The 12,593-nt window shown below is 38.2% G+C and overlaps 1 protein-coding gene across 1 annotated transcript; it reads right to left on the bottom strand.

Moving 5' to 3' along the window:
• Positions 1-2,161: 2,161 nt before the first annotated feature.
• On the bottom strand, positions 2,162-6,185 carry clrn2 (clarin 2). Its single transcript, XM_026943249.3, has 3 exons — positions 5,641-6,185; positions 3,984-4,163; positions 2,162-2,706 (listed from the first exon to the last, which is right to left on the bottom strand). Exons 1-3 carry the CDS (start codon positions 5,891-5,893, stop codon positions 2,438-2,440), a joined length of 702 nt encoding a protein of 233 aa, XP_026799050.1. The 5' UTR covers positions 5,894-6,185; the 3' UTR covers positions 2,162-2,437.
• Between the last annotated feature and the right edge of the window lie 6,408 nt (positions 6,186-12,593).

Raw genomic sequence — 12,593 nt, 5'->3', positions numbered from 1 at the left:
GGATTATTTTCTGTGTACTGAGCGTAATTGTGTAACCATTCATATCAAATCTACGTTCTTTGAGGGCCCCCTGGTGGTCAGGGATCCTGGGCATGTGCTCAGTCACGCCTGCCCCATTTCCCTTCCAGGTGTGATCTAAAGCTGCACTGCTGAGGAGCTCAGCATGATCCACTGGACAATAGAATAAAAACAAAATTAAATTGCGTTCAGCTTTACTACCTTCCCTAAGGCTGGCTCTGAGAGCGATTAGCCGCCATGAGAACCTTCTCCAGGGCACTAAGCTGGTTTTAAAGCTTCTTGCTAAAGAGATAAAGCTCCAGCTCGGACTGAGAGATAAACAAGGGCCATTTTTATGATATATTTAATTACATTTTAAAATTGTATTAACTTTATCCCCAAGAGGGCACTAAAAGGAATCTGGACTATCATTAATTATTAATAATTACAAGCTAAGGGCTTGAATGGGGCAGTTTGACAGGGTCACTTAATGTCACCACATTGAGGGAGTTTCTCTGAAGAGGATAAATACAGGGCTAATGCAGGTTGAGTGCAAAGGCAAAAGTGCTTGATGATGTCAGTTGCACTCATCTGCGTACTGCTGAGAGTTTTTTTCCCCCACACACAGCTTCTATCACATGAAACTGTAGATATGCTTTATGCTTATTCAATCCCTGTTCAGCAGAATTCATTATGCAATCAACAGTGGATAAGGCAACAGTGGAATATACTATTGTGGAATATGATGTGTGTCTGGATCTCTCGTTCCTGATTTGGCCAACACCCCCATTTGATGGGGGGTGTTGATAGGGGACCCCCATTTGATGGGGGGCAAAACCCATCCTCCAGAAGACGATTTGCCCTACTACAAATGTTTTCCTATTCTCAGTTAGAATGCTTCTAATGATTCCAACCACAATGTAGTGGCTCAGATGTGGCTGGATTTGCTCCCCAGCCTCCCTCATGCTCATTCCACGATCACATGATCAACAAGTATAGCTCTTATCTCATGAGAAATATTAGTCTTTGTCATTCTCTGGCTTTCCCACTTGCTTGTTCTACTGTTTTTGTTTTTCTGAGCTAACGTGTGACTTTTTAAAAAATAAACAATGTATAATTTACCCAATAAAGACAACTGATTGGATAATTATGGTAAGTTGTAAGTTGATTTTGCACAGATCAGATATGCTTTTGCTCATTACATTAGCACATTAGCTCACGAGTTGACTCAAATTGAGAACTGAGTGCTATTGTGCTAACTATAAGAAGAATTTTGAAAGAAATTCTGAAAGAAAAATCATTTTTTCATGCTTCTACAGCCAACTGTAGTGTTATACTACTGTGGAAAGGTGTCCAGAATGCACAGTGTGCTGTGCCGCACTCTCTCCAGTGGTTTGTATAGGACATGACGTAATCAGGAAAAAATCAATGGGAAATGGCAAATTAAAAAAAAAAACAAAGAGTAAACAAAGGATCATAGAAAACGGTGAAGTGGAAACATGAGAAATGAAAAGAGAAAGTAATAGGACAATGAAAAAATGACACAGAACCTCATAATATCTTCTCATTTTGTGTTGTTTTTGGCACAAAATGTGCTCAATATTAGAGCATATCATTAAATTCCTCTGTTTAGATCAAAATATGTCTATTTCATTTGAAAAAACTTAATCTATAACATAAGAGCAAAACAAAACATGCAGATTTGTGTCAGATTTAGTAACTTAATTATTGTACACTGTTCTGTTTTATGTTTTATATCCTAATAAATTTTGGTTCAAACCTTCAATATATTGTCAAGGGGATTTGCGTTAATGTTCCTATGACTAAATATTGCAGCTACGTTATAGGAACAATAACATTCCAGATATGTTAATTTTTTTCAGAACATTTCAAGGGTTTTTTTCCCCCCTTTATTTTTTTCTCCTTTATTTATTTATTTATTAATTTTTTTACCCTTTATAGAACCTGTTGTTGAAGACATCACTGAACATGCTCTGTTAGCTGGACATTTTTTAAAAAATTTATTATAAAATTAAATATATTCAGAATCGTCCATATTTTAAGAGTTACATATTTTTTTAAATAAATATTTTTTATTTTTTTGCAATTTTTGCATTATAATGCTACAAAGTGAATACATTAAAGTGACTTGGAAAGTGTAGACTTTGCTGCAGTTCTTAGATGAACCTAGATGAGTAAAGACAATGCTATATACAAAAAAAAATAATTAAAATGATGTAAGATTAATATCAAAAATAAATAGCATGTTGACTCAGATGTTGTTACACATAAGCATAGAAACACTTTCTTCTACAATATACAACATTTTGTGTAGGACAATTGGTTTACAGAGTCCAATACTCCTGCTAATTTGTTTAAAAAAAAAAAAAGGACAGTGTTTTTCTCGTCTTTCTACTCAAGTTTGAGTCCGTCGTGTTTTTCAGTACAGTAAATCATCTCCTGTTGTAGTAGGTTCCTCTGGTTTTTTGGTCTGTATTTTGGGCAGATGAATTTTGCTTGAAGCAACCACCAGAATATTGGCTCCATGTGAGACAGTGCTGGCAACACAGAGCCAAAACGAGAATCCCAGGTTCTCTTCTAAAACCACGAGGTGGAACAGGTTTTCATGAAAGTTCGCCACACGTTCTGTTAACCGATGACACCGAACTGCTGCGATGAAACAGGCAAAGCCAAGAGAACAGAACAGAGCTGAGGAAGAGAGAGTGGGAGATTGTTTACGATTTTGAGTAGCCATTGTTTTATACAAGAAAAAAACCCCCAAAAAACTCATGTTTCATAATTATTGGCACCCCAACAATATTCATGAACAAAAACGAAACATAACTGAAGCACATTCCCATGTATATTTTACTTTAATTTACTTCTTCACCTAAGTGTTTAGTCATCAATGACCTCCTAGTTCACAGGGGTACATATATAAGGTGACACAGAAACCAAATTCCTTTAGGGGAAGATTAGAGAATACGCCAATGAAATGAGACATAAATGGCTATGAAAATGCACCATTTAGTCCATTGTTAGGGCAATAATTCAGAAGTTTGAAACTGGCGCTCTAATGATTCTGCCTGAAAGAGGATGCAAGTGTATTTGCCCCCATGCACAGTAAGGAGGATCACGGTTGGAGATTTATCTGCAAATCTCCAATCAAATCTATAATTAGATGCCACCTAAATTCCAATAATCTATTTGGAAAGTATGCCAGAGGAAAACTTTTCTTTCATCTAGACACACAAAGATACTACTGGACCTGGGTTCTGGTCAGGTGAGACAAAAATAGAGCTTTCTAGCTTTCTTAAGTTGGGTTTGGCATAAAAAGAAGGATGGTTATACAGAAAATAAGCCAGTCCCAGGTGTTAAGTATGGTGGAATCTTTGTTCTTCCTCCAAAGACTCTGGGAACCATGTTAGGATACACAGCATCAAAATCTCCATGAAGTACCAGGAGATTTAAAAAAAAAAAAAAAATCTGGCAGCTTCTACCAAGAAGCTACAACAGGGTTGGGGTTGGATCTTACTGCACGATGATGATCCAAAACATGTCCAAAATGGTTCACAGAACCAACCTTTGACATGCCCATCCCAGTCACGTGAACTGTGGAGTGAGTGAAAGAGTGAAAGAAAGTGCACAAGAGAAAACATAGGTACTGGTGGACCTGGATTAAGGAGTGGTTTCAGATTGCTTGCTCCGTAATCTCCAATCTCATCAAGCATTATAGGAGAACACTCAGAGCTGGTATGTTGGGTAAGAGAGGATGCACAAAGTACTAAATGCAGTACTAATTGCGTTTTGGGTTCTTTTTCTGAGAATAAATTGACTTCATTTAAATGTTAGACACCTCTCACGACAGATTAAGCTAATTTAAACCCTTCATTACCAAAGGTGTCATCACTGATGGACCTGACTATAGATGTCCTATATAAAGAAACACACTATAACACACTATTCGGTAGTTATTGCTAACCTACCTGCTATGAAGTTCCAGAGGTAGAGGCCTAAAGGTCCTTTGATGGACTGGTAAGGCACTTTTCTGGCATTGTAAATGCAGAACGCCAGACTCACCAGTGCAAAGCCAATAGCGAAGAAGAGGAAGAAGATTATGATCATATGAAGACCACTGTTGACTTTCCTAATCAGTTTTGGGAAAACTGAAAAGAGAAGAGCATACATTAAAAAAAAAAATCATTATTAGTTATAATATACTATATGGCCAAAGGTTTGTGGATACCTGACCATCAAGCCCATATGTAGTTCTTCCCAAAACTGTTGCCACAAAGTTGGAAGCACACAATTGTCTAGAATGTCTTTGTATGATGTATGCATTACAATTCCCCTTCACTGGGAAAATGAAGAAACCCAGACTTTTTCCAGCATGACAATGCTCTTGTGCACAATGCAAGCTCTATGAAGACATGGTTTGTGAACGTTGGAGAGGAAGAACTCATGTATCCTGCACAAAGCCCTGACCTCAACCCCACTGAACACCTTTGGGATGAATTGGAAAGCCGACTGCACCCCAGACCTCCTCACCCAACATCAGTGCCTGACCTCACGAATGCTCTTGTGGATTAATGGTCAAATACCAACAGCAATGCTCCAAAATCTAGTGGAAAGCCTTCCCAGAAGAGTGGAGGTTATTATAACAGCAAAGGGGGATTAAATCTGGAATATGATGTTCAACAAGCACATGAATGTAATGCTCTGGTGTCCACAAACTTTTGGCCATCATTACACACACACACACACACACACACACATCAGTATACACAAACACCACTTTCATTTTCACTTTACTCTAAAATGTCTCCAAAGAAATGATACCCCAGTGTTTTCCTTGCTCCCAACACAACTGACAAGTTAATTTACAAACCCTTCCTGATTTGATGTATGTGTCTTAGAGCAGAGAAAGCTAAAATTTGCGTCAGGGGCCAGGGCAAGGGGTACTCCATGACCTAGGATGGAAAGTGGCAGTCTATAATCAAGGTTATATCTCATATAACATATTATAATATGATACAGTGTAAGTCTTATAGATGTCCTTAAAATGATAGACCAAATGATCCACCATCTCGTGGATGTTCCACAACCATAAAGAAATAACTAAATAACTTTATTTAACTAAATTAAACTAATAGATGGTTACAAAGCATGAAGTGTCATTCATTAATTGATTAAAAATTGTAATAGTTGACAAATTCCTGTGGAATAAGAGAGATAAAATACGTCGGGATATTCTGTTATAGGAAAATAAGCCACTTTGTTTCCAGTCAGGAAGTGACATCACACCATCCCGATTATTTTCCTATAACACCACGCCCAAATAAAAGTTTTATTCCTTACTTCTAATCTACTCTGATTAAAAAAATACTCTATTCCATTCTATTCTAAATGTCTTCATTTCGATATGCAAATCTTCATAACATTTCAATTAATATGCAAAGTAGCTGATGATGTAATCTGGTGCCTTCTAGTGACCTTCTACCAACAGAGTTGGCAACACTGGTGGGAATTCAGAACCTGTTGTCTTTCTAGCTTTCTACCAGCTGAAAAAGATGGTCTACCAGTTTGGTAGCTGGTAGCTGCTCAGATTAAACTGTGCATTCTTAAAAAAAAAAAAATCCTCACTGTAAATTTTGAACCGACGACTGCCGAGACCACATTTCCGCGTTTTGCCACCTTGAAAGAGCCCGTAGTAAATATCTCCAGTGAACTGCTCGAGCTCCGGCTTCGACGCGTTCACCAGATCAACCCCAGTCTGACACAGGATGGTCGCAGTGATCCAGCGCTCGGTGGAGAGCGCCACGATCAGGAGCACCACCGAGCCGATACTCAGTATGGAGCCTACCGAGAACACGATACGCTTCCACAGAGTCGGCATGGCTCCTTTCACACGCACCGTCCCGCCACATTCCTCCTCAGCGTGTCACACAATAGTGCTATTCGAGACATCCACTGCTGAACGGAATAAGTCCATGTGTAGTCCATAAATATTTCCTTATGGGATGTTTTGCTCAGGTAATTAAGGCAAGATAAACTTTGAATAAGGCAAAAAAATAGTGTCGTGTAGCTTAACACTAAATGAGAGAGCTGAGGTAAAGACGAGGAAACCGAAGCCGAGTCGGGTCAAACGCAGCTCTCTCTCTCCCTCAGAACGAAACCTTATACTTTAGCTGTGCTTCGGTTCCAAGCCAGGGGTTTTAATGCCCTCAGACACACACACACACACACAAAACATTCTTATCCTTGTGCGAACATTTGGTCCCCACCAAGATACAAAAACATGCCTTGGACACTTGGATATTTGGTAGATATAAAAACAAGACACACACCCACACCTACCCACACACACACACACACACACACACACGCCATGCAATTGAATCCTCTTATTCACCATATGCTTGGGTGCACAAATTTTACACAATGCAACCAATGCGCTGTTTTGTTATTATTTATCCTTTAGCTCATAAACTTGGCCTGTAGTCTACAGCTAATAAAATATGGTGCACAGCATATCAGTGCACAACGTGAGGTCTCCATATTTCAGCGCCATAACCTCGTCAAATGAATAATGAAGATAAAGGTCAGAGGTAAGTGGGTCTTGGCCATGTAGAACAGTGAGAGATACTTCACTACAGTGGCAGTTGTGAAACTGGCTTGCATGTGAAATATCCTTTATCACAACAAGTGTGTTAGTGGCTTTCCTTCTTTCCATGCTTCAGTCCAAAAAATGACAGCTTAGCAAATACAAATATCTTGAATATAGGCAAAAATCAACTAATATTTCTCTTAATTAGAAAGCATTTAAACAAATATAGGATTATTAAGTCTGATTAGAGACAGATTTATTTCTGCTTTAATTCATTATGTCAGTATTCCAGTGGGCTTATAAACCAAGTCGACTGTCTCTAAACCAAGTGTGGAAGATTCCTAAAATTGATGTATTGACTTTAAGAAGCTTCTGATTGGCCAATTGTCTTAATTAGGAGTTAATTGGGAGCAACTCAGCCAAGAAAAAAAAAATGCAAATCTCAACATTGTGTCCAGTTCCTTCTTAGGAACAATTTCCAAACAACTGAAGGTACCTGGAGCATCTGCACAACCAACTGTATGCAAATCTAAAAACTTTGGGAGCTCACAGACACTACATCATTTAAGAACGAGGCACAAATGAACTCCCAGGGAACTTCGGTCCGAAAGGTTCAACTGAACCCCAAGACAACAACAAAGGAACAAAGGAGTTGGAGGCATCAGGTGCCCGATATGTACATCCACCATCATTAAGAGAGTCCTACATCACCGTGGCCTGGAAGGTTGTCATGCAAGGAAGAAGCTCCTTACTCCAAGACTGGCATTAAAAAGGGCCAGACTGAAGTTTGCAGGTGGAGGAGTACTATCTGGTCAAAATAAATATTGATCTGTTTGACCTTTTTATAAAAAAAAAAAAAAAAAACACCATTCCAAATGTGAAGCATGGGGGTGGCAGCATCGTGTTTTTTTTTTGCTGGAAAAGAGACTGGTGCACCTCAGAAAATAGATGGCATCATGAAGAAGGAAGATTATCTTCAAGACTTCAGCCAGAAAGTTGAACTTTCAAGACTTCCAGCAGGACAATGATCCTAAGCATATCTGAATGAAGTTGTAACAAAATGGCTTAAAGGTAGCAAAGTGAAAGTATTGAAATGACCATCACAAAATGACCTGAAAATTTGTGGACTGAGCTGAAAAACCGTGTCTGACCAAGTAGGCCCACAAACATGACTGTGTTACACCAGTTACACCTGTCAGGAAGAATGGGCAAACATTCCAGGAAAGTACTATGAGAGTAACTTGTGAAAAGCTAGTTCAAGCAATTAAAGTTCAAGCAATTAAAAGGTGATAGGTGATGCCACCAGATACTAACAAAGTGTGTGCAAACTTTGGACCCGCTAAATATCTGATAGAGTAAATAAAAGCTGAAATAAATCTGTCTCTTAGCTATTATTTTAAAATGACCTCTTATGGAAATAAAGTAGAAACCTTAATTGATTAGCAAATGAAAACATGAAATGTGTAGAGCTGTGAAAAATTGAGTTTGAACGTCTTTAGCCTAGGTGTATGTAAACGTTTGTAAATGTAAGTATACTGTATGTCCAACTTTATGAGTATCATATAGATTGTGATGATTTGCTATATGATAGTCCTCATAGTTTCGCATATGTATATATATATATATATATATATATATATATATATATATATATATATACATATATATGGACACATGGACATGTAGGCAAGGTTATTCTGATTATTATGAATTAACCACAGTTAATAATGGATAAAAGACAAACAATGTGCCACACAACAACAACAACAACAACAACCAAGATTATGTCAGCACATTGGAAATGATCCGCCTCCCAGTTCTAGCCGGTTGGTTGCTTTAATCACAAGAGGGAGACATTTCATCACTGATCCTTACAGATTCCTCCATAATCACCTGTTATACGTTTTATACCGCAAATCCTCAAGTCGAATTTTCTATAAAAGCAGCTCTGACAGTAGTGCCGGCTGTAATTCAAATCACAGGTATATATTTAATGCGCTTGTTCTATCACCCTTGATATCGTTTCCATAGTAACAACATACACTTGTAATGGCAGACGCTCCACATGATCTAAGGCTAATAATAAATAATAATAATAATAACATGCTGTTTATTTAACGAAGAAAAAAAAAGTGTCATCGGTGATATGGTGTAGCATTTTGTAAGGAGATATTTATTTACCATTTATGAAAGAAGTCTGGTGTCAGCATTTTGTAATGGTTAGTATGTTTTCCCCCATGGGAAATTTTTCAGGATAGGCAACTTTGCACTTTCTGGTTTCTCGGTAACATGACAAGCCGCATTTTCTGGTCTTATCTACTTCAAGAAAAAAAAAAAAAAAAAAACAGCAGGAGTGACTGCTTATAGCAGCTATAACGTACATGAAAACAGGAACTAACTTTCCAGCAACTAATATTCCATAACATTAAATTATAATAGCATGACATCGATCAGCATTGATCTTCCTTACATAACAGAAGCACTAGCTGTATATCCAGCTCCAAGGTTTATATTAATATAACCATATACAATAATATATTAATGGAATCATTCCATAAAGTAACTAGAAACGAATAAAAACTATGACATGTTATACTTTAATGAATCAAAGGTGCAGTGGTAGACAAGCACTTCATATAAAACACTTCATTGGATAATCCTCACCTTTTAAAAATGATTTTATTATTATTATTATTATTATTATATAGTGTTTTATTCCTGACTTATCACTGTAACACAATTTACTATGTAATTACAATAACACCAATGTCACCTAATTAGATTTCATATTTCTTCTCCCTTAGCTGTGTGTTTGTCAAATTCTGTCTAATCTCTAGACAGGGAAATGTACTAATATTAATATTAATATTAATATAAATAATCTTTGACTTCATGATGTACTGTGATTGATCAAATATAATATCCTTTTCAAACTTCAGCGACTACCCCATCAATACCTACATTGGTAAAGTATACGCACTACAACAACTTGTTCTTTTTGTGGTTACAGCGTCTTATAATATCGATTGTGAAGTGGAAATATATTGACCAGAAGAGCAGCAGCGGTGCCCGCTAAGCTAACTGTGCAAGTCAAATGACTGGACTTGTGGTTTGGCAGTAGTTTATGGGTTTAATGCATGCTGGAATGTGTTTTAATGCTTTTTAATGCAGTTATGAGAAAAGTCATAAAAGCTTCTAGATGGTCCGGCGTTAATGTAAACAGGCCAGTATAATTACTCTCATGGCTCTCTTTGTACTAATGTATTCCTTGTCCCTTTTTCTCCACCGCATTCCGATCAGCTATACGAAGTCTCTCTCATCTCTCATCTCTCATCTCTCATCACTAACCACTCTTTCTTTCTCTCAAGTAATTATTTTTTAAATGTACATAACTTACATCTGGTTTTCCTTATTATTCTGTATATCGTGAGGTGATAAAATTCAAACCTTCTTCTTGGAACACAATTGGAAAAAGGTATTATGGGGCAAATACTGAAAAAAAAAGCTATTTGTTTGAAAAATACTGTAACTTTGGTCTTGTCCAGTGCAGGTCAAACGAGTTCACAACATCCATGGAAAGAACAAGTGAAAGTGGACCACAAAACCAATGCGCTCTCAGTCTGAAGACATGTAAACACTTAAAAACCACTATGGAAGACACCATCCTATACCCTGATTATGTTGTAATGGGATGTAGGGCCTGATGAGCTTTGGATTTTGGTAGACTGGGGTCTTCTGCACAGTCAGCAATAACCCAACAGGGCAAACTTCATTAGGTTACCATCATCCTCCATTAAACTAGCTCTCATCAATGGCCTCTCTACTCAAGGATTACTTTAGAGTGTAGACATGGAGGTGAAAGAAGCGATAAGGAAGAGACATGGAAAGCTTTCCTGTGTGAAGGGTAGCTACATGGGATGCTTCATGAGATCACATTTCTCATGAAACACACAGTGAAGGTAGGAATTGTCCAAAACAGTGGACCATGGATGTGTCCACACTGGAATAGTTGGTAGCTCGAAGTAAAGGAAAGTGAAATGAAGTATTAAAAGCAAGTTCCTTAAGCAAAGAAATATCATGAACACAATCCATCCATCCATTTTCTGTACCAGTTATCCTAAACAGGGTTGCAGGGAGCCTGGAGCCTATACCAAGGGACTCGAGGCACAAGGTAGGGGACACCCTGGACGGGGTGCCAACTCATTGGAGGGCACAATCGCACACACACACACACACTAAGGTCAATTGGAAACTGGAGTACCAGGAAGAAAGCAAGGGGAGAACATGCAAGCTCCGCGCAAAGGACGGAGGCAGGAATTGAACCCCCAACCCCGGAGGTTCACGAGGCAACAGTAGCAACCACACAATCAAATGAGAAAATAATGAATTCATCATCTGCAATTCATCATCTGAGTTCTTCTAGATTGTACTTCTGTTCCCCAGAATAAACAATTCTAATGCACAGCATATTAATCTACATTTGTAGGCCTTCACTACTTCGCTGTATGTTCCTCAGACCACAGGCTTTTAGTCACACTGTTCATCTGAAAGTAATGATAATGATCTGGAGTACGCCTAATGACGCCAGGTAATTACTGTAATTAATAGACCGAGCATTCTTTCTGTAGTATTTGTTTACAGCAGTTAGCATATTTCATGTGATTAATTGTTGGTGAAAGTGTATTACTTCTTTGTCACCTCATCACTCTTCTCAGTACAGAGAAATGATAAGATGACGTCCTTTTCATAGCAAATTAACCAGTTCCAGTGGCATGGAATTATTGTTGTGAAAGGGAAATTGTGGTGGGGTTCTATCTATCTATCTATCTATCTATCTATCTATCTATCTATCTATAATAATGTAATCATAATCCCAATTATATAGCACCTTTCTAACACTCAAGGTCAATTTACAATTTAAAAACAGTCTATCTATCTCTCTATCTCTCTCTCTCTCTCTATCTATCTATCTATCTATCTCATACACAGGCTCAGTGGTCAGTAGGCAGATTAATGTGAAATGATATAGTTGTTGTAAAGGATAGTGTTTTCTGTGGAAAGGGGGGGGAGGAGGGAGAAGTGATCATATGCCCATAGAGATTAGAGTGACTCACTGCCAGAGAGTCAGGCAGTGAGTCAGCATCTTCACCTTTCTTTTGTTCATCCTCTTTCTCTTCCTCTCTCAGAAATACGCATGCGGACATATAGATACACAAACACACACAAGCACTGACGTACCACACATGTACCGGCGTCCTCAGAAATAGACATACAGACATGCACACTGTAGAAGATGAGTAAGATGAATGCCTGGTTCTTTCCAAATTAATTTAAAGGCATGGAGGTAGCTAAGGGGTGGCCAGTGACACCCTAGTGTGATGCATGGCCACCCCTCTGGCCACCCCAGGAAGAATTATTATTATTATTATTATTATTGGTAAATGGTAATGGTATGGTAGATCTCACTCTGGTAGACTAGTTTGAATAATAACTGAATGCCAAGTTGCGGAAGTACGAAAGTTCTTTGTGCAAAGGCGAGGAACAAGCTAGTTTAGCTAGCTAACACAGAAGACGCGAACTCTTCCCTGGCCCCACTGACCACAACGAACAATAACACTAGATTTCTTAAGTTCATTATTAGCTACCATTAGCTAATGATATTGAATTCGTAATGCTAGTGTACTTCGTAAGATGGCGCCTAATGTTATGCTAGCATTACTCAGGCCATGCACAGACAGGGGTAGCTACGTTACTTCATTGGCTACGTTTACATGGACATCAAATTCCGTTTAAGGTCTATATTCGGGATGCAGTCTTATTCTGAATACTATGTTTATATGCGTACAGGCATCGGAATATTCCTGTATACATGGTTGTTCAAAGTATGCCTGAGTTGCTAAGCATCTGTTAGCACCCACAATTCCTTGCGGACTGAGCATGCACATATATCTCCTTTCAGTGCATTTTCTGAATAAGGTGTTTACATGCA

This window comes from Pangasianodon hypophthalmus, chromosome 28, assembly GCF_027358585.1.
Source record: "Pangasianodon hypophthalmus isolate fPanHyp1 chromosome 28, fPanHyp1.pri, whole genome shotgun sequence".
In the NCBI taxonomy this organism is placed as follows: domain Eukaryota; kingdom Metazoa; phylum Chordata; class Actinopteri; order Siluriformes; family Pangasiidae; genus Pangasianodon; species Pangasianodon hypophthalmus.
This window is presented reverse-complemented; position numbering and strand designations above follow the sequence as displayed.

Coding starts and splice junctions, on each gene's coding strand:
- clrn2 (XM_026943249.3), bottom strand. CDS start 5,893: ATGCCGACTCTGTGGAAGCGTATCGTGTTCTCGGTAGGCTCCATACTG. Junction 4,164..5,640: donor TCGTCGGTTCAAAATTTACA/GTGAGGATTTTT, acceptor TTCTCTTTTCAG/TTTTCCCAAAACTGATTAGG. Junction 2,707..3,983: donor CCTCTGGAACTTCATAGCAG/GTAGGTTAGCAA, acceptor TCTCTTCCTCAG/CTCTGTTCTGTTCTCTTGGC.